Below are 19,078 nucleotides of genomic sequence, written 5' to 3' on the forward strand. Positions count from 1 at the left end.
TTGTAGCAATATCATTATAGCAATTACCTTTGGAAGACCATTATCTTTAATTACTTCTAATAGCTGAAAATCACAATAATTCTTACGAAATTTCATCAAACTCAGAAATATTAAGTAATGTATTTTATCACGCACAACAGATTATAAATCGCATCAGTTGAATAAGCATTTTCTTGTCGCATCTACATCCTTGAAAATATAAAGTCATCGTTATTTGTGTATCACCCATTCATTTATCTACACATGTATATCTTACTATTTTACACTTAATTAATTGTTGCGTTCTATTTTATAAATACTCTAAAACAAAATTAGGAAGGAAGAGCGTATCATTGTGTGATCATAATTTACTACAAATAATTTCTTCTAGTACAGTTTCATCTTTATGATGATATCAGTGATCTTAAATTGTAATTATATGACGAAGTTTTCTAATAATCTTATAACGCTTTTTAAACATTTAGTACAATTAAACAAGTTCTCGTATTATTGAATAGCAGCGTATATACACATGTATAATTTATAGAGATAGCTAAAAAACTATGTTTATTAAACATATTATGTATAACGATTAAACACTGTCGTAGTGTAATCAGAAGGCTTCAATATGAATGAACGTATGATTATCTGAGAATTAAAAATATATGATTATTATTCAAATTTATCGATGTGGATGAGAAAAATTATTAATTAGATAAATTGAAGTTATTTCTTGATTTGCAAAGGCGCAAAAAATAAGACATTAAAATAGTTGCACAATCGTTATCATTTCGATAGTCAAAGTTGTCGTCTGCGCTATATATTTTGCACAGTCGTAATTTTATTTTGTACGAGGCAACAAGTGCCTCGATAATTTAGTTAGGTTTACTTTGTTTGTTTTCTTTTTTTGATGCAATCGTATACTTTTCTGGCATCACATACTCTTTAAGTAAATCGTACATCTCTATGAATCTCGAAGCGGCATCATAAAATGCGCGTTATTGTACCTCGTAGAATCTAACGTGTCTTACCATTGAACAAATATATTGAAAACAATTTTCTATTACTATACTTAGAACAAGAAGATCTTATTATCGCCTCTTCTTAGTTTACTTAGACTCGAGTCAAAGTGAACTATCTTCATCGGTACATCTTGATCTTCAAGTGCTTGAATCAATCAAAATGTCTCGTTTGAACTTTGACGAGGTGAAACTGTTCGAGGACACGGACACCGAAACAGACGTAATTAGACATTTCATTAATACCGAGTACAAGACGACAGAGGAATCGTTCTACATTCTGGACGTTGCCGAAATAGTACGAAAGCATCAGGAATGGATTGCGAAAATGCCAAGAGTTATTCCACATTATGGTAAAATACATGCTATCTTGCTCTATGTTACATGTCTTGCTAAAAATTCTCGTTTACGATCTTTTTAATCACCTCACAGCCGTTAAGTGTAATCCAGATCTAGTACTTATTAAGACCCTGGCAGCTATGAACGTTGGTTTTGATTGTGCCTCCGTGGTACGTGTTTTCACTTTAATGAATCTTCTTCAGTTTTATTTAATAATATTTACAGAGTTTTCTTCTTTAATAAATACGGTACTTTCTCCTTTCTTTCGTTTTCTGTAGTCAGAAATTCAGACGGTAATGGAGCATGGAGTACCTGCAGATAAAATCATCTTCGCGAATCCAACCAAGTGGTCCGCTCATATAAAATTTGCCAAGAAGATGAACGTTCAGATGATGACCGTTGACAGCGAAATGGAAATTATCAAGATCAGCAATTACTTTCCAGACGCAAAGTAAATGTAACCTAGTTGTAAGAATAGAAAGTTATTTGTCAAATGTGTTAGAGTGTGTAAAACGTGCAATTGTTTGTGTATGAACGCACCTGCGAGATTTCTTGCTTCTATAATGACTGCATAAAATGAAACTATTATTCATAAGTAAATCGTGCTCAGAAGTAACCAAACGACGCGAGATATCGGTTTCGAATTTGTCCATTCACTCTGCTCTGTTTGGATGTTGATAAATTCGAGAAGCTTTCGAAACGATGTTTCTAAAATTTGCCCAATAAAATTTTGCTTCCACAGAATAGTGATCCGTATCCGTTGCGATGCTGAGAACTCCATGATATCGTTGGGAGCAAAATTTGGCTGCGACCCCGACGATGAAGCGATTCAATTGATACACTTGACGAAAAGTCTTGGCCTAAAGTTGTGGGGCTTCAGTTTTCACGTTGGCTGTCTGTGCGGTGAATTGAACGCTTATGGCAGAGGAATCAGGATGTGCAAGAGATTGATCGATGTTGCTCGATCAATAGGATGCAAGGAGGCTCAGTTAATCGATATCGGTGGCGGATTTCCCGGGGAGAAACGACACTCCATCGACAAAGTTAAATCGCTTACGCTTGTTTCATAACGCTAGAAATATTTATGTTATCATTTCAAATTGTATTTTTTTCTATCGTTAATATTACAAATACGTAATCGTCGATTTTAGGTAGCCAGTATTATCAACGATGCTATCCAAAATATCGATCCGAGTATTACAATAATCAGCGAACCGGGACGATATTACGCGACGTCCGCATTTACGCTGGTGTCGCTCATACACACCAAGAAAATAATTGCCAAGGACGAGAAAATGACTAGAATGTATTATATGACTTGCGGAGTGTACAATTCTTTCATAGAGGAAATGCTGAAGCTACAGACGAGACTACCGGTATCATTAAGCAAGGTAGAGATACCAATCATTCTTCCGTATTTCTATCTAGGAGATTGAATCGATGACTAGTACATTTTACTTAATTCTTACTATGAAAAGTAACAATTCTATTTTAGCCGGCGAGCGACGAGAAATTTATTTCGTACATTTGGGGTCCAACCTGTGACTCTATCGATTGCATCTTGGAGAATGTATTATTGCCAGAATTTCACCCTGGCGAGTGGTTGATCTGGAGAGGCATGGGAGCGTACACCATAAGTCTCAGTTGTTCGTTCAATGGTTTTTCACCACCTAAAGTCCAGCCGTTTATTAAAAAGAGTCACTGGTCGGTACAAATATATTGGTTGGCTTATCCAAAATTAGATATAATGAAAAAAGATTTGGTATACGATCCTATTCTTCTTATATGGGCTGTGCATTTTCAGGAAACAATTTTTAGCTTACGTGAACAAAATACGAAAGTCAAAGGAATCTATTTTATGAGATAATGGGGTGGCAAATGAGTGCATTCAAGATTAACACTGATTGCTTGAGTACCATCACGCTGCTAGTATATCGTACTCAACGCGCAAAATCCGTAACTACTAATTATTCTATTTTTTTCTGATCTAAACGTATCAAATTCGTTTATTCGTAGCGTTATGAAATTATGTTTCATTTATTATTTCATTAATTTGAGCGATATATTCCTTGTAAAAATTATTTTTTAAGATGCGATTTGTAATATATCAAATGATTTACTCTGTTGAACTTACTATACAAACGTATATAATATGATTTTTTGATCTTTATTAATTACAGTTCAATCTTACACGTTGAATCGCATTTGAAGTCAATTTGTTCTGCGTAAACCGATTTTCACATTCTGTTATTTCGGATAAATTTTGTTCAATTGGTCGTCTCGTTAAGACCATGCCATCTGCATAAACGAAATTATACATGAATATATAAAATTTAAATATTAACAGAGATAGAAAAGTTTGTTCAAATCAATACACTTACTCTTTCCCAGTATAGCATAAACCCGGTTTAATGTTATCATCGACTTCAGCGTTATAAATATCTCTTGCATTTATGATATCTTGCCGTGGATGTTCAGATTTCGCCAATGAATTTCTCACCTGTTAAAATATAGGACAAGAAACAATTGTATTTATTTTTATCTTCCTTGGAATTGATACGAATAATTCACTTAAAATTATATGCTTCTCAACATACTTCTTCAACAGCTTTGAATACGCGGATCAAATTCCTGCCTGCTAATTTCTCGAGTTCCTCTTTAGTCCATCGTGGATTAACATTACTCTCGTAGAGCCGGTCGAATAAGTCCGGGTACTTAGAAACGTCTTCTAAGCCTTCTGGCATTCTGAAATACATGTCACGTAATAGTTTACCTGATAAACTGGTGGGCATATTCGCGTGAAGCTCGCGTGTAACATTTTTCTCTCGTTAAGTAGATCACGAACTGCATTTCTGGTATGTTCACTACCGGTACTTTGGATTATTAGGCTCTTTAGGATTTTATTAACGTTTGCTTATATTAATATGTTCAATATGGATGGAATATTACAATTCCAATCCTAAAGACATACACAAGGTGATTCACTACTCGTGTGAAAAATTTTTACAGCTGATGCTACCTCTCAAAACCAACAAAAAAGCTCATATTAATTTAGGTCTGATTTGCAAAAATGAAAATTAGGATTTTTATTTTTTCAGAGAAACAGTAGTTTCACTCATATTATTGATTGTATCTTCCAAACTGTTAGTCCTACAAGAAAATGACAAACAACATGGAAGAGAGCAATAAAGTTGCTATTATAATACTCCTTATTTTACCCTGAAACTCGAAAACAAGTTGAGTAATAAAAGTCTAAACTTATCTCAGGAAACAAAATTTGTAAATTCCGAAAACTCTGATCTTGCATTTAACTAGTTATTTTCAAACGTGGAGGGCAGTAAATTTTACAAAAACTTTTTTATTCGTTAAGCTGTACGATGATATAATCAGTTTTTTGTTGCTTTTGAGGTGTAGTGCCAGCTGTAAAAATTTTTCACACGAGTAGTGAATCACTCTGTATAATACATTGTATAGATGTTATAATCGAGCTTTTCCTATGATCAGCACAGTAGAAGCAGTAGCCAGTGGTATATAATCGATATATCTTCGTCAATCAAAAGCACTTTCTCAATGCATACATCGACCTCGCATTAAACATATTAAATTCTATAAATTGTAATGTTGATGCAACACTTACGATGATACACCGTCGTAGTCGGCACCAATTCCAACGTAGTCCGCTCCGATAAGGTTGCGGATATAATTGATATGATCTGCAAAGAAGAGCGATAGTTATTTGCAATAAGTATCATAATCCGAGCGTTATCTTAATATCTACTTCTAGGACTTATACATAAAATTACCCCAGATTACCACTGTAAAAAGGGAATTCAATCAAAGTGAAATCAATTAATGATCGCTATAGTTGATGTACTGATTAGTAAAATGTTATGTAAAAGTTATTGTTTAAAGGAGATCAAGCAAAAACTTGTTTTCCAAGTGCAATTGAATTATACGAGATGTATTTAAACTATAGATTTGCATATCATACCTACAACGTCTTGGATAGTCGCATTCCTCGAAGAGTTACAATTTACAAAGCCCGAGTAGAAGTTCACCATTACCACACCGTTATTCCTTTTCTGAAAATGTGTTTAAAATTATGTCTGATTTACTTTTATAAACGGAGCCGAAGTATCGTGAGAAATTGCATTAAAATAGTTGCACAACCGTTATCATTTCGATAGTCGAACTTATCGTTTGCGTTATATATTTTATACAGTCGCAATTTCGCGCATCTTTTGTTTTATTGGAGGACGAACGAAACGCTGATAAAAGCTGATATTTTATCAATGTATCATTCGATCTTCGACGAAATTGTCTGCGATGCTTGCGAAACATTCGAATAATTCTTTAAAAAGTCGCAGCTTACGTTTGAAAATATTGATCATGACAGATGTATGATGTCACGTTCGAGAAATGTAGAATCTATTAATGAAAAATTACTTACAACCATGTGCAGAACATCGTCAGGGACATTACGGTAGTTAGGGCACACGCTGAACGCAGATGAATGAGAAAACATAATGGGGGCCTTTGTCCTTAAAAGCACGTGCCTCATAACGTTGTGAGACACGTGCGACAGATCGATCAACATTCCTAATCGATTCATTTCATAAATAACAGTCTACAAAAAAATAGTAGATTTGTAATTTGTCTTTCTAGAAGTGGGATACGTGGAACAAATTAATAAAAAAGAAAAAAGTTCAACGTACTGCTCCGAACTCTGTAAGGTTGTGAACAGCGCTATCGTTTACCAGAGATGAATCAGCCCTACGAAAAAAACACATATTCGCCACTTTTTAAAACACTTTTTTAAAGAGATTTAACGTACCATGGCGTGTTACACATATGGGTCAATGTCATGTAACGTACACCCAGCTCGTAGTAGAGCCTGAGCACTGCCAAACTGGAGTCCATGGAGTGGCCACCTTCGACACCGATCATTGAGCCAATCTTCCCGTTCTTCCATGCTTCTTCGATACTATCGGCTTCCGTTACGAATTGTAAATCATTCGGATACTTGTTCACTAATCTTTTGATAACGTCAATTTGTCTCATTGTCAGCTGCACTGCATCTTTATATTGCGAATCACAGCCAACGTACGCGGCCCAGAACTAAAGTTAATGCTCGTTTTATATTATTGATCAAATTAAAGAAAAGTAACAAATTTTAAATACAATTATCAGGATTACAATGATTAAAATTTGGTATTGTATCGAGCGTGAAAGATTAAAATTAATGTTGGGGATGATTGAAAAGATATTAATAATATAAACCGCAATGAAATGTAACATTTTATCAGACGTGATACTTTATTGTAGAAACTTATATAGAATTTCTGTACTTATAGTTATTACAATACTTTTGCGATTTATATATTTTGTTATCAAAATTTAAATTAAGTAAAAAATAGATACATTTTATATTCATCGTATTCGTCATAATATCAATTATATAAGTCTTAAATGGTATTGACATTTTCCATATTATTATTCCATGTTAATTTCAAATAAATTCTGTACGAAAAGGTATTAAAAACTAGAAAATTTAACGGGTAGTTTATTTCTGTTGATATAACGCAAACAAATGAAATTTACGTCAGATTTCGGGGCGTTACGATAAAGCGTACGCCGATATAAAACCACAATGTGATAACAGTCCGTTAAATGATCCCCAACGCAAATAATACAGCAGAATTTTTGTAAATTATTTGTTCTTTCCATTGACGAACGTTTTACTCACTTGTGCGCCGACTTTTCCTTTCCTTAGCCGAGGAAGGTCTGTGTAACACGAGTCGCACGCATTCTTGCCCCATATTTTGTCATCACTCAAGTTTTTCGTCAGATCAAATTTGTCCAAGTTATTATTTAACAACGCGTACAAATTGTAGGCTAAATCATTGTGACTGAAATGCAGAGGTTTTATCCACATGACGAGTAGGCATCTTTCAACGACTGTACGACTAAGCCTTAAAACCTTCTATTGTACTTTGTTAGCAATATATTTAAAAGAATATCTACACTTTTGTTATATTTTAAAATTGGTTACTAGAGTAGTTATAATTTTAGAGGGTGCATTGGTATAATCGGCAAGAAATGAGGTCTTCGTGTTAAAAATGATTCGAAAGTGTAGAATAAAGTTTTTGCATATTTTGAGTTTCCAGACTTCTGGTTTTACTGGCATTTGTGCTTATTTACAGGCATAAACAATAATATGCTCTGTTACTTATCTTACTTATTGTCCACCTGTGATTCATAAATGTTTCAAATAGCATTAACCCATTCACTGCTACAGGCGAATTTAAAGCGTCTTGCCCTGGGTGTCAAGGTTTTATTTTAAAGGAAACATGAAATTTCACAAAATCTATTAACATTAACTTACATATTTATTACTGAAATGGTATTTACAGGCCACTTTTTCTAATAATTCCTAATCCAAACAGTTGTAAACTTATCTCCTGACCAATTGTAATTAATCTAAACTTATACCGCAAGTTATGAGATATCCCGTAGCTGGTAGCGAATGGGTTAATAGGAAGCAGAGAATAACGTCGTCATATTTAAAAAGATTATTCTACGCTAAAAAATAAATCCTCGTATGTAAAAAATCGATTAAATTACAATTTCCCAAACTGTATCCCGCAAACGATCGCTAAGTGTTCCATGAAAAATTCTGAAAGCGACGTAGAGAATTTTATGAAATATTTAGAATATTTTATGAAAATGAATTGAATCTTCAGCATCGATTTAGTCAGAATTCGTAGCTTTCGAATAAAATCCCATGTCATGTGTGTATTACAGTTTCACAAATCCTTCGATACGATCATAATTATCAAAGGTCACTTACCCGTCGATAAGTGGTGCCGAGTCTAGAGCGTTGCTTCCTTTGAAACTGTTGATGCTTAGTCCTATAGACAGGCCAATTACCAGTAGAAACACTGACAAACACACCGCGACGTTCACGTACATCATCTTCCCAGTACAGTACTTAGCTAGGCTGCCTGGAATAGGTCCAGCGATAGTTAGTTCGCGGCTACTAACGAGGGCTTTAATTTAGCGGTGTTTATAAATGTTAACTAAGACACGACGGATGTATCTAATTCTTCGTTCGAACGTGTTCGATTTAATCGATGTAATCGCGCGTAATATCGTTTGCCTTGTTAATCCAGGATTGTTGCTCCTCAGACAGTATGTACACAGGCAGTGGAAAGTGAGGTTCTGCGTGTTTATTTTATAGCCAGACGATCAGTGTTGATTAAAGAGATAAGAAGTAAGAGATAGTATTATTAGATAAATAACGTGCTAAATGTTTCGGCGGTGGATTGCAAATCTCATGAATTATGTAAATTGTGTAACGCCAAGTGTAAGTTGTACGGATCGTTTGGTAATTTTAAAATTCGATGGCGAACGAGCTTCCAGGCGAAGCTGTGTCGTATGGTGAATTAAAAATTTCGTCACGTAAAAATGGTCATTGATTTGTTTATATGTACGTATTTGATTATTGGAAATAATTTGGCAGTGAAAATATCAAGTATCATTCAAGGAAAGAAAATATGCAAATATAAATATTTATATTAATCTCCGTTACTACTAATGGATTATCTCAAGTAATAAATCGATGATCGCGTACAAAGATAAAATATTAATTGTTCTTCTAGCGGTTATTTATTAAGAAATCTACGTAACGAGAAAAGAGAAAGGTTGATGACAGTGTTTCTACTTTGTGAATCATGGCGACTGTACGATAACTTGGTCGAAAAACTGTCGCAATAGATTACTTTCTAGTTTCATCTAGCGTGTGTTCGTGTCTCGGGAGGAAAAATTTTATTCTGAATTTAAAAACTGTACTAACATGTGCGTACTAACATTTACAGGATTTTATTGAATTGTGCACAGGTTGTTTCTGTCACTAAACAAACGAGCTAGTTTTATTGTACTCTCAATGAACTCCCGTAAGCAACTGACCGTGGCTAGCGACACTTTCAAACTCGGGACATTTGATCTTTATACGCAAAGATACAGAGGTCACTCTCAACCCTGATTGCGTTTCTTTAATTTAATTAATCCATGCGCTCGGCTTTCAAATTCTGTGCCGAGTGCCGATATTTCGTAGTTCTAGAAACTTAAAATTTACAAAATCCTCGCAACACGTTCTACAATCCTTCGAAGCAATATTTTACGGTGTAGTTTTGAAATTGACAAATGTATTTTGTGTTCATAGTGTTTGAAGCAACTACATTTGAATGCAGTGCAGCTTTTACAGTAACGTAGACTTTTGCAAGTTATTGTAATACAATCTGATATCATTCCACAAATATACATCGTTACGCGTGTGAAGAAATGATATAATAAAAGCCTAATAAGTAATTTGTTCAATGAAAAACGTTCTCATTCTTGAGATACCTGAATGTACTCGTACGCTGAACGTAAAGGAAATATTCAAGCAAAGAGCTGCAAATGCTAATATTATTCAGACGTAACACGTTTAATGCGACTGTGGTAAATCGTGTGTCATAGTATATACGTCAAACGATCCAATGTATCTAAACAATAATTAATTTACCCATTCTGAACGTAGAGCAGAACGTTCCTTCGATGATACTCCTCGCACACGTTCTCCAAAGATAACTCGCTCAGTTACGTCTTTAACGCGCAATTTCTATACACGCCGATCTTCTCTACAGTATAGGTGTGCACATTAGATTCCTATAGGTTACTCTTCTATATATTCTACATTTTGCTTCGAGAAATTGATTCGCCGCAGTTATTTCGGTTCGTATCAACAAAACTCGCACGTTCACTTTTCTGTTTACCCTACGGGTAATAGGGATATCGAATATCACGCTAATTCCGTTAAATGTGTTAACCGTTATAACAGTAATTAGGATACTTTGTTAGTTAAAGAAACATGTATATCGTGGCGTATTGCATATTATAATACGTACTCGAATCAGTTGTGCAATTACTTTTATGAGAATACGAAAATGTAAAGTAACAGTTTTTCTGTTGTGCATACATATTTATTATAACGTCAACTGAATCGATCTTAGACTAAGTATATTATAATATTGATCAAACTTAAAGGTGGACGGTTGTATCATTGTCGTGCAATGTACAGAATATGTAATAATTTCTTACAAAATAAGATAAGTAATGTTAGAACGGTTGTCCAATTTCCATCAATATTTTCTCAATATATATCTCCCTTGTATGCTATTGATTTATGGCGGTATTCAATTAAATCTGCCGCGCTTTCAGTATTCACGAATGATTTCGCTTAAGTATGTCACGTGAGATCGCACTTGTTGCGAATGCATTGTGTAATTTAATTTTCAAAGTTACAACAATGCCATTAAAATATATGTGAATAGAAATTAAGAGACACAAGTAGATCGTTTGTAATTATATTTTCCTGCGTTTCGCTATAGCAACTGGTATTAGATTTCTAGAACGGTAACAAGTGACACTATTTAAACCTGACTGGTATATTTTTCATGCCATAAACTGACAGCATTATTGCTGGTTAATGTCACATCTTTAGTGAAGATTGATGAATTATGAAAAATTATATTATTATACAAAGTAAGTAATATATTATTGTAACATGTAGCAATCTAATTCTAACAGTAAATAACCTATAATGTAAACAGTTGTCAATGATATGTTGAAATTTTAAATAAAGTACTGTAATCACTACTATGCTTATTCACGTTAATAACTAATTAAATAGGCTTTAGGGAATCCATGTAAATAAATCACTGCATACTATATAGTAAGAAAGAAATCAAAGCGATTGATAGCAGCAATGGCAGACACTGTGTACAAATATATGAAAGTACAGAATAGGCCTTATAGCATTAATGATATAGTTTTAAATCTTCACAATGAATATGGTAAAGCTTCTGTACAAAAGGCTATAGATAAGTTGGTGGCTGAAGGGAAGATATTTGAGAAAGTAAGATACTTATTATTTTATATGCAGAAAGAAGATATCTGCTGTAATCGAAAACTTCTTTCATTAGGTTTATGGGAAACAAAAGGTGTACTGTCCGGTTCAAGATACAAGTCACTCTACCGAAGAGTTAATGCGAATAGACAAGGAATTACAGGTGCATGCCAATGAGGTTGAAAGCAAGTGTCGGGAGCTTGAGAATGAAATTAAGGTGCAGGAAGCTTTGTTGGTATCTATAAAGTCTAGTATCACAGTTGAGGAAGCAAAGAGACAGAAAGCTGCACTCGAAGAAAATATTAAAGTATTGACGGATAAATTAGATAACTTAATGGAAGCAACTGGTACCGAAGATTTAACTGAAACCAAGAGGAAAGCTGAAAAGGCGTTAAACGAGTATTCACGTGAATATATAAAACGGAAACGGTTATGTACTGATATTTTGGACTGTATCTTGGATAATTATTCTGGAACTAAAGCTGAATTATACGAAGATATAGGAATAGAACCTAAAGTTGTTCAATAATATCACTATCCTTTTCAAATCTGATATAGAGTAACTTATACTTAACATTACTTAATTCAATTTTTGTGTTATTTATATAATTTGATCGATAATATTTTTATTATTCTATTATTAAGTTCTCTTGTATAATCTTTATAATTTATTTATCATTACGGTATTCCAAGAACCATAAAATTATTCGTTTATTACTAGGGTTAATAATAATAAGAAGAAGAAAAAAATATCACTATGTATCATTGTTTGTTGAACTTTTATTTTTGTCGTTAATTATATAGACATTTTTTCTGTCATTACTTCAGCTCCCTCTAGTACACATGCTCCATCAAGACATATCTATAATATGAAAAGAAGTAAGTTAAAGAACTCCTAAAAGTTGCAATTGATTTTAATGCAAATAGTGACTTACAAGACCATTCCCACAAAAAGAACCATCGGCAGCTGCCGCAATTGGCACGCATAAACCATTTGTTCCGGGCACTACACAGTCTAATTCATAGCATATAGCTGACGAATTTTTCTGCAAAGTCATCGCAAAATTAGTTTCGAATTAATAATTTGATGTTTCCTACAGACTTACGTTACACGCTTCACCGCCGTAAGATTTTCTGCATTGATCATCGAGGGACATTAATTTTCCCGGTAAAATACGTCTTATTGCCGTGGCTTTTGGTGGTTCATTGTAAAGACATTTTGCTCTGTCCTCGCTGGAACAGATTTCACTAATTTGTATAAAGAATAATTTGTTGTTTCAACAAATATTTGCGATGTACCGATGATTAAAGATATGTTTGTATGAAATTAAACATGTATCTGTATAGTATATATTGATACACGTGTCGAACAGAAACTTGACGAAATTAATTTCTACGTGAATATAGCTGAAGAGATAGCAGAATTGGCCGTTAAGAGATAATAGATCAATTCGAGATTGTTAAGAGACAACAGAATGAGTTGTAAAGAGATAATGGATCAATCCGCGATTGTTAAGGTGGTTTGTTTGCGAAATGACGCGTGCAGTTCCCGTGCTTCCGCATAGCGGTATTCTGCATTTCTCTTATTGTATAGCACAGGTACATGGATAGAATAGATTTACCACTAAGAAAAATGTTTTATATTAAATAGTATTATTAGAGTATAAATTATAAAACGATTGTTTGTAGGATCTATATCGATCCAATTTCTTGCTTCCCTTGGAGAGTACTATAATCATTTTAATTTCTCGATTCTATTTTTAAATATTCCGCATATAATTCTTATATTTTCTCTCGTAAAAATATAATAAATTTATAATGGATATAATCCTTTTTTGAACAGAACTGTTTACGCTATAATTCTGAGAAGAGAACTTTTCTTAAAAAAGAAAGAATATTTAATTTCCTTCTGTGTCGCAAAATAATTTACATGTTCAACGGAAGACAGTAATTAATAGGTGAATGTTTAATTGTCTATGTAAATCGATTATTAAAAGTTTATACTTTTTAATTTATACCTATAAAAGGAAAGACGTACCTAAGGAATTTATGAAATGAATTCGCACTGCAATTGGACCACTGGAATTCATTCACGCTAAATACAAGTGTATCGCTCATAATGTTATTATTATCAGCTGAACAATTTGCGGCATCTTTTGAAGTACCATCGTGGTGGGCTCCTAATCTAAAATTTCATGACATTATTTTTCTTAGAGATTGTTTAATATATTGTAAGAAAGATATTTTCATTTCTAATTTAATATTTTGTACAAGGGTAACTAAAAAAATAATATAAAAAAACATCTCATACAAATGTCCTAATTCGTGTGCTGTAGGTAAGACGCCACTGAAACCACCATCGTCTTCAGCTACACCAACAGCTTCTGAAAACTTCGTCGTACGATTTCTGTTACATGCTCCCGCAACGTAAGCGTATCCTACAATCATTAATTTTTTAATTTATCTTCTGTTTATTTTCCCGTTCATCAATCTATGAAAACTATTCTTACATTTGGTTTGCATTTACGTATCGTATTATACAGAAAAGTATGTTTCTGTACTTCTATTTTAAAAATTTGCATACCTAATGTCGCAGGATCACACAGTTGTTCATCTATCTTGATACACAAATTCAATCTAACAAAAATGAATATCATTATATCCAATTACTAATTAATATATTCATTTTTCACAATTACAAAGTGTTTCAAGCTTACTTCGTGTTACTCATAACAAAATCGTATATTTTCCATGGAAACCTGTTCTCTTTGTAGAAATAATTACCCATGCCATGCAAAATTTGATCAGCATCGACTAACGTCGGATCTACAAGACTGTCCTCTATGTAAGGAACTGCATTTTTGTCCTTTAATTAGATACATTACATAAAAATATGTTTCATAGTGGGTAGAGTAATTATTTGTGCAACTTACCATAGCAACGACTATGCCTGCGATATTCAATCGTATTTTTGGATTCGTTAAAACGCGATACCTTAAATCTACCCCGTTCCAAAATGCAACGACGTATTGCATAGCTTGATCCACATTTTTACCCAACATTCTGCAACAGAAATACAAAATGAAACTGTAAGTGGCATTGTCTTAATTGGTATCTCAAATTTAGTCATTCGAAATTATTGCTTACTCATATAAATTGTAATCGACAACAATTAATACTTCTGGATATACTATGTCCGGAATTTTGTACATGCGAGTTAGTGGATTTATTATATCTGAAAGATAACAAGGAACAATATGCGTTATCGATTCGTTGAGAAAAGTTTATGTTTAATTAATTTCTGCTTACTGAAATTTTTGTGACTTTTCTTCGGAATTTTTTTATAAATGATGTGATGATACGTGTAGATTAAATCGTCGATTGGGATTTTTTCAGTGAAGTGACCTTTAAACAGCCCATTTTCTCCGTATAAAATATCTTTAATAATACGCTCCGGTAAAGAACGTATGACAAAGTTAGAAGGAAGAATGCCATCCTAAAATTTCGTAACGTTAATGTGCAATTTCTATAAAATATTGTATTTACAAGGTTACGATAAATTAAGTGTTTGCTAATAAATTAGATGATTAAGAAAAGGATACTACAGTACTTACAAAAATGTGAAGTTTATGGTTTCGTTGTTTAACTAAAATCGCAGCTCCTAAATTTTCATCGTGCATCGGTGTACCAATACCTTTCAATGCCTACCAATACAATTTTACACCATCAAATTTGCTCGTTACATAAAAATAACAGAAGCTTCATTGTTTATAATTCAATAAATAATTCAAGGCGACAGTGAGATGTAATAAAGGTGAATGCAAACCGCTGATTGCACGAGAGAAAGGGAACTGAAGTAATAGAAAATGATAGGTAACACTTGAGTATTTGAAAACCATACATAGTTCTTATAATTTTCAAGAAAGGAAGAGCGCGTATAAATTATAGCTGGCAGTATTATTTCGCATGCAGAGTGCATAGCCCCTTATCACACCTGGTCTTAGCTCTGAATTGAGATTACATTGGGTAATAAATCATACTGAAGACCATTAGGTAATCCTTGATTAGTCGTCACAGTCCATACAGGAGTGTCCTCGCTAGCAAGATATCCATCAGTACTGTTTAAGTTTAATTCGAAACTTTGTTCGAAAGCTTTAAGACGTAACTTTGCAGTGCTACTGTCGTTTATCACGCTCATCGAGTACAATATAGGCACGAGTTCATAATATGGCACTGCGATCGAAACAAATAAAACGTTTTATAGTTAGTTATACAGTCGTCTCTTGATTTGCAGTTTTATCGTTTAAACACGAATTTTTCACGTGTATTTACACATTGTACAGTTTTATATAATTTACATACCAGCATCGTGAGTTGTGTGGAATATACCCATTACCTCATCAGGCGTCATTAAGTGGTGAATTTTCTACACATGAAGTAATTGTTAGGAATGATAGCCACATCATGATGTATAGTAGCTTTCTTTATAAATAGTAACATGATATTTAATATATATATGTATATAAATGAATATAGATAATAATGATTTGAAATATAAATTTTATCGTAGTACTTATTTTCAAGGAAGCATCGAATTTGCTTTCTTTATAAATTATATATCTTTTTGGAACAGCTGCGATTGGAAATTAAAGATAGTTTAGTGTTATACTTTACCAAAAATGAATGAGCTAGCGGCAATACAGCTATAAAAAGATAAATTAGGAGATACATTGCGTTGAACATTGCAAAGGTACACTGCGATCTCTTGTGATAGCTGTAATATTGGAAAAAGTAATGATAATGTTACAGTTGATGTTGAAAAGAAGTATTTCATTGAAAATGAAAAAGAACTTAACGTGTATTTTAACAAATAATTTTTTGCACTTTTTATCTTAAGTATTTTAGAAGAATAGAAAGCAATACAAAATGTAATATAATTATTAACGTTTATCGTTACCTATCTGTGGTTTCTAATTAAAACTTGATGTACATATAAAGATATCGAATTTAGAACTTTAAAGTGAAAAATTCCAAGAAAGTTCCCGCAGGTAATTGCGGAGCAATGTTGAATAATTTTTTGGGAAACATTTAAATAGTCCGATGTTCATCGATTTTAGGAATATGAAAAGGAACACTTGTTCAAATACTGTACGATTTCTGATAGACCATGACCAATCATTTATTAAAAGGGACATAAATTCCATTTCAATGACCGACAGGTTGTGTCACAGACGTTGATTGATTCGGGAATTAAAGGAGATTTATGGATAGATCGTTCATCTTATGAGACCTTATGTCTCACATTGACAATTACGAATGGTGCAAGCACCCACAGATTAGCTTCTGCTTTCATGCATCAGAATTTTATTTATTTTTGATTACATATTTCAATAGCTTTATGGTTCTTTATTGTATATATTTCAATAGTTTTATTGTAATTTATGGTACATTTTAATAGTTTTACTGCCATTTCTTGTACATTTTACTAGTTTTACTGCAATTTTTTGAATATTTCAGCAATTTTGCTGTAATTTATTGTATATCTCACTAGCTTTATTGCAATTTTTTGTATATTTCCCGCTTTGGAGATAAGGGAGAGAAAGATATATGAGAAAGCTATGGGAAAGAGTGAGACAGATGCTGCTGATCCTCCATTAGGACCCCTGGTGCTATCTTTGTGAAAAGTGCTCAAACTGGTCGCACACAATTATCGACAGCGAAGTAAACTACTGAAAACTACTAGCCCCATCTCTGCAGGAAGTAATGAAACTAATGCCCGAACAGTTTCAGCGCTCCTGCAAGAGATGACATTATTTGTACCCTATGTAAAGTTTCCAAGTCCTTTTCAGGACTTGGAAAGTTTCGACTGAATTGCAAATAACTTAAATCTACGCACGTAGTCCTTAGCTTGATACCGTTTTCGAGAGACCGTTCTCTCGAAAACGTTACCAAGGACCCAGGTCCACCAACGGGGAGGTGACTACGCAGGGACCCATCCCTAATTTCCCTAATCCCATCCACCCTCCATTACATCTGTGTGTTCTCGGTACAGAAGGTACCGAGAACTGACTCTACTTGTGAATTTCAAACGATCAGAATCCATAATACATTCTCCAAAATCTAACATAGATTTTAGAGATTGCATTATGGACATTACGAAAGGGATAGTAAGAAATGCCATTTTCTTACCCAAAGTGAAATCTGTAAAGTGACTCTACTGACACTTTGGAATAATTAAAGTGTTCTGCGGTACGATATTTAAAACGATAACTCTTAGTAAAAATGGAAATAAAATTAAGTTAATTTAAACTTAAGAAAGGAAACTAATTTCAAGTAAGAATGGAGATAAAACTCGCGACGCGACCAAAACGAACAAGTACCAATAAACCTGCGTTAGATTCTCGCGAGAGCATTCTACCCCGATGGTTCAGCACTAAATCACTAGGTGAACCATACCCGACGCGAATCGCGAACAAGTTATGCCACGTCTTACGTCGAAACAGTCGATACCACGCTCTCCCCAATGGTGAATGCGGGTACCATCGAGATCTCAGCGAGGCTTAGCATTAGGACGCATTGCCCAACGACGAGAACGAACTTCGCAGACCGCCCCAAGTCGTCTTACAGCAGGTCCAAAGACCCCAGCGACACGGGGTAGGAGCTACTCGGAACGAACCGCGATGAGCGCGTCCACTGTGCTAAACCTATACCCTGATCGAGTACCCAACGGGCGTACCAATCGACCAGGGCTGCGAAATCTCGATGGGCACCGAAAACCACATCAGTTTGATTGAGTATCGACTATCTCGCTGCGTGACGATAAAAAACGAAATCTCGAGCGAGTAGAAAAGAAAAGAAACGCTACGTGAAGCGATTTCACGTAGTGCAAACTTAGAATGCTCAAGGAGGTATGTAACGCATGTTTATCGGTACTGACTACACGCGATTTTAAAAATGGCTGTTTCTCACTTTGGGTAAGAAAATGGATTCCTTTACAATTTTGTTACAATTCAGTTACAATTAAATTACTTAAATCTAAGTGCTTATAACTAAGGACGCACGCATCCCACGGTGATCCAGCGTCGAACGTAGAAATTGGCACGAAGAAGGAACGAAATGGATATCAAACCATCAAATGACGAGAAAAACATAACATTCACGTGAAACAGTTGAAAAGAATCTTGGAAAAGGTGAAATTAAAACGCCGTATTCACCAGAAATACTATTTTCTCATTTCTGAATGAAAAAAGAATAGTGAAACTGCTTTACAGAACAACCCTCCGTCGAGAACAAACACCATAGAGAGAAAAATAATGAAAATGATACCCAATGAACTGATTAACGACGACTATAATTATGCTCGATTGAGATAAATTAGGGAAATCAGGATAGAAGGGATTCAGATTACACAGTTATAAACTTAATATTAACTTAAACTATCTGCAATCCAACTTAAACTTTCAAAGTCCTGAAAAGGACTTGAGAGATTTAAATTGTACTGCAAAATACTCGATACTAAAAGTACCAGTGATTAAATTATTCTAATCTACTGCAAAATTAATGAAATAATAGTTGGATAATGAAATAAATAAATGAAATAATGAAAGTAAATCTATGAACTCTTTACACAAGACAGAAATTATAAATCGTAATCTTTTAACTGATTCTGATACTTTTAGTATCGAGTTTACAATTATACTTATATCTACGTGCGTAGTCCTTAGCTTGATATCGTTTTCGAGAGCGCAATCTCTCGAAAACGTTACCAAGGGCCCAGGTCCACCAACGAGGA

The 19,078-nt window shown here is 34.0% G+C and overlaps 6 protein-coding genes across 8 annotated transcripts in view; 3 read left to right on the forward strand and 3 right to left on the reverse strand.

Moving 5' to 3' along the window:
- The window catches only part of LOC143422168 (uncharacterized), a 153,037-nt gene that overhangs the window by 10,341 nt on the left and 123,618 nt on the right, over positions 1–19,078 (forward strand). The gene's annotated exons all lie outside the window — the stretch shown is intronic.
- On the forward strand, positions 1,162–3,199 carry LOC143433465 (ornithine decarboxylase 2-like). The gene is made up of 7 exons (XM_076910803.1): positions 1,162–1,351; positions 1,431–1,507; positions 1,616–1,788; positions 2,080–2,380; positions 2,489–2,728; positions 2,833–3,041; positions 3,142–3,199. Exons 1-7 carry the CDS (start codon positions 1,162–1,164, stop codon positions 3,197–3,199), a joined length of 1,248 nt encoding a protein of 415 aa, XP_076766918.1.
- On the reverse strand, positions 3,687–10,037 carry LOC143422170 (dipeptidase 1). Of its 3 annotated transcripts, none has more exons than XM_076892629.1 (10): positions 9,904–10,037; positions 8,188–8,341; positions 7,084–7,246; positions 6,172–6,455; positions 6,053–6,110; positions 5,788–5,964; positions 5,329–5,419; positions 4,975–5,050; positions 3,935–4,082; positions 3,687–3,837 (listed from the first exon to the last, which is right to left on the reverse strand). In XM_076892629.1, the coding sequence occupies exons 1-10, from the start codon at positions 9,905–9,907 to the stop codon at positions 3,715–3,717; spliced, it is 1,278 nt and encodes a 425-aa protein (XP_076748744.1). In that variant the 5' UTR covers positions 9,908–10,037; the 3' UTR covers positions 3,687–3,714. The 3 variants fall into 3 exon arrangements, with proteins under 3 accessions (XP_076748744.1, XP_076748745.1, XP_076748743.1); XM_076892630.1 differs by lacking the exon at positions 9,904–10,037 and adding an exon at positions 9,207–9,343; XM_076892628.1 differs by lacking the exon at positions 9,904–10,037 and adding an exon at positions 9,193–9,223.
- On the forward strand, positions 10,072–12,031 carry LOC143422172 (homologous-pairing protein 2 homolog). The gene is made up of 4 exons (XM_076892632.1): positions 10,072–10,250; positions 10,769–10,922; positions 11,071–11,295; positions 11,363–12,031. The coding sequence occupies exons 3-4, from the start codon at positions 11,146–11,148 to the stop codon at positions 11,813–11,815; spliced, it is 603 nt and encodes a 200-aa protein (XP_076748747.1). The 5' UTR covers positions 10,072–10,250; positions 10,769–10,922; positions 11,071–11,145; the 3' UTR covers positions 11,816–12,031.
- Positions 12,052–15,127, reverse strand: LOC143422171 (A disintegrin and metalloproteinase with thrombospondin motifs like). The gene is made up of 11 exons (XM_076892631.1): positions 14,901–15,127; positions 14,596–14,782; positions 14,434–14,521; positions 14,220–14,349; positions 14,004–14,152; positions 13,871–13,923; positions 13,598–13,724; positions 13,325–13,471; positions 12,393–12,519; positions 12,222–12,332; positions 12,052–12,148 (listed from the first exon to the last, which is right to left on the reverse strand). The coding sequence occupies exons 1-11, from the start codon at positions 14,964–14,966 to the stop codon at positions 12,083–12,085; spliced, it is 1,251 nt and encodes a 416-aa protein (XP_076748746.1). The 5' UTR covers positions 14,967–15,127; the 3' UTR covers positions 12,052–12,082.
- On the reverse strand, positions 15,220–16,046 carry LOC143422173 (uncharacterized). The gene is made up of 3 exons (XM_076892633.1): positions 15,961–16,046; positions 15,649–15,712; positions 15,220–15,519 (listed from the first exon to the last, which is right to left on the reverse strand). Exons 1-3 carry the CDS (start codon positions 16,027–16,029, stop codon positions 15,287–15,289), a joined length of 366 nt encoding a protein of 121 aa, XP_076748748.1. The 5' UTR covers positions 16,030–16,046; the 3' UTR covers positions 15,220–15,286.

The sequence above is a fragment of the Xylocopa sonorina genome, chromosome 3, assembly GCF_050948175.1.
Source record: "Xylocopa sonorina isolate GNS202 chromosome 3, iyXylSono1_principal, whole genome shotgun sequence".
NCBI lineage: Eukaryota > Metazoa > Arthropoda > Insecta > Hymenoptera > Apidae > Xylocopa > Xylocopa sonorina.

Bases quoted from the DNA above. Each gene is read 5' to 3' on its own strand.
- LOC143422172 (XM_076892632.1), top strand. From the start codon at position 11,146: ATGGCAGACACTGTGTACAAATATATGAAAGTACAGAATAGGCCTTAT. The intron at 11,296-11,362 runs GTAAGATACTTA...TTCTTTCATTAG, and splicing joins AAGGGAAGATATTTGAGAAA to GTTTATGGGAAACAAAAGGT.
- LOC143433465 (XM_076910803.1), top strand. From the start codon at position 1,162: ATGTCTCGTTTGAACTTTGACGAGGTGAAACTGTTCGAGGACACGGAC. The intron at 2,381-2,488 runs GTTAAATCGCTT...CGTCGATTTTAG, and splicing joins AACGACACTCCATCGACAAA to GTAGCCAGTATTATCAACGA. The intron at 3,042-3,141 runs GTCGGTACAAAT...GTGCATTTTCAG, and splicing joins TTTATTAAAAAGAGTCACTG to GAAACAATTTTTAGCTTACG.
- LOC143422173 (XM_076892633.1), bottom strand. From the start codon at position 16,029: ATGTTCAACGCAATGTATCTCCTAATTTATCTTTTTATAGCTGTATTG. The intron at 15,713-15,960 runs GTAAAGTATAAC...CTTCATGTGTAG, and splicing joins CGCTAGCTCATTCATTTTTG to AAAATTCACCACTTAATGAC. The intron at 15,520-15,648 runs GTATGTAAATTA...TTTCGATCGCAG, and splicing joins CCACACAACTCACGATGCTG to TGCCATATTATGAACTCGTG.
- LOC143422171 (XM_076892631.1), bottom strand. From the start codon at position 14,966: ATGCACGATGAAAATTTAGGAGCTGCGATTTTAGTTAAACAACGAAAC. The intron at 14,783-14,900 runs GTAAGTACTGTA...ACGAAATTTTAG, and splicing joins ACCATAAACTTCACATTTTT to GATGGCATTCTTCCTTCTAA. The intron at 14,522-14,595 runs GTAAGCAGAAAT...GTTATCTTTCAG, and splicing joins GAAAAGTCACAAAAATTTCA to ATATAATAAATCCACTAACT.
- LOC143422170 (XM_076892628.1), bottom strand. The intron at 7,247-8,187 runs GTAAGTGACCTT...TCTGCATTTCAG, and splicing joins TCGGCACCACTTATCGACGG to TCACAATGATTTAGCCTACA. The intron at 4,083-4,974 runs GTAAGTGTTGCA...CATGTATTTCAG, and splicing joins GACTACGACGGTGTATCATC to AATGCCAGAAGGCTTAGAAG.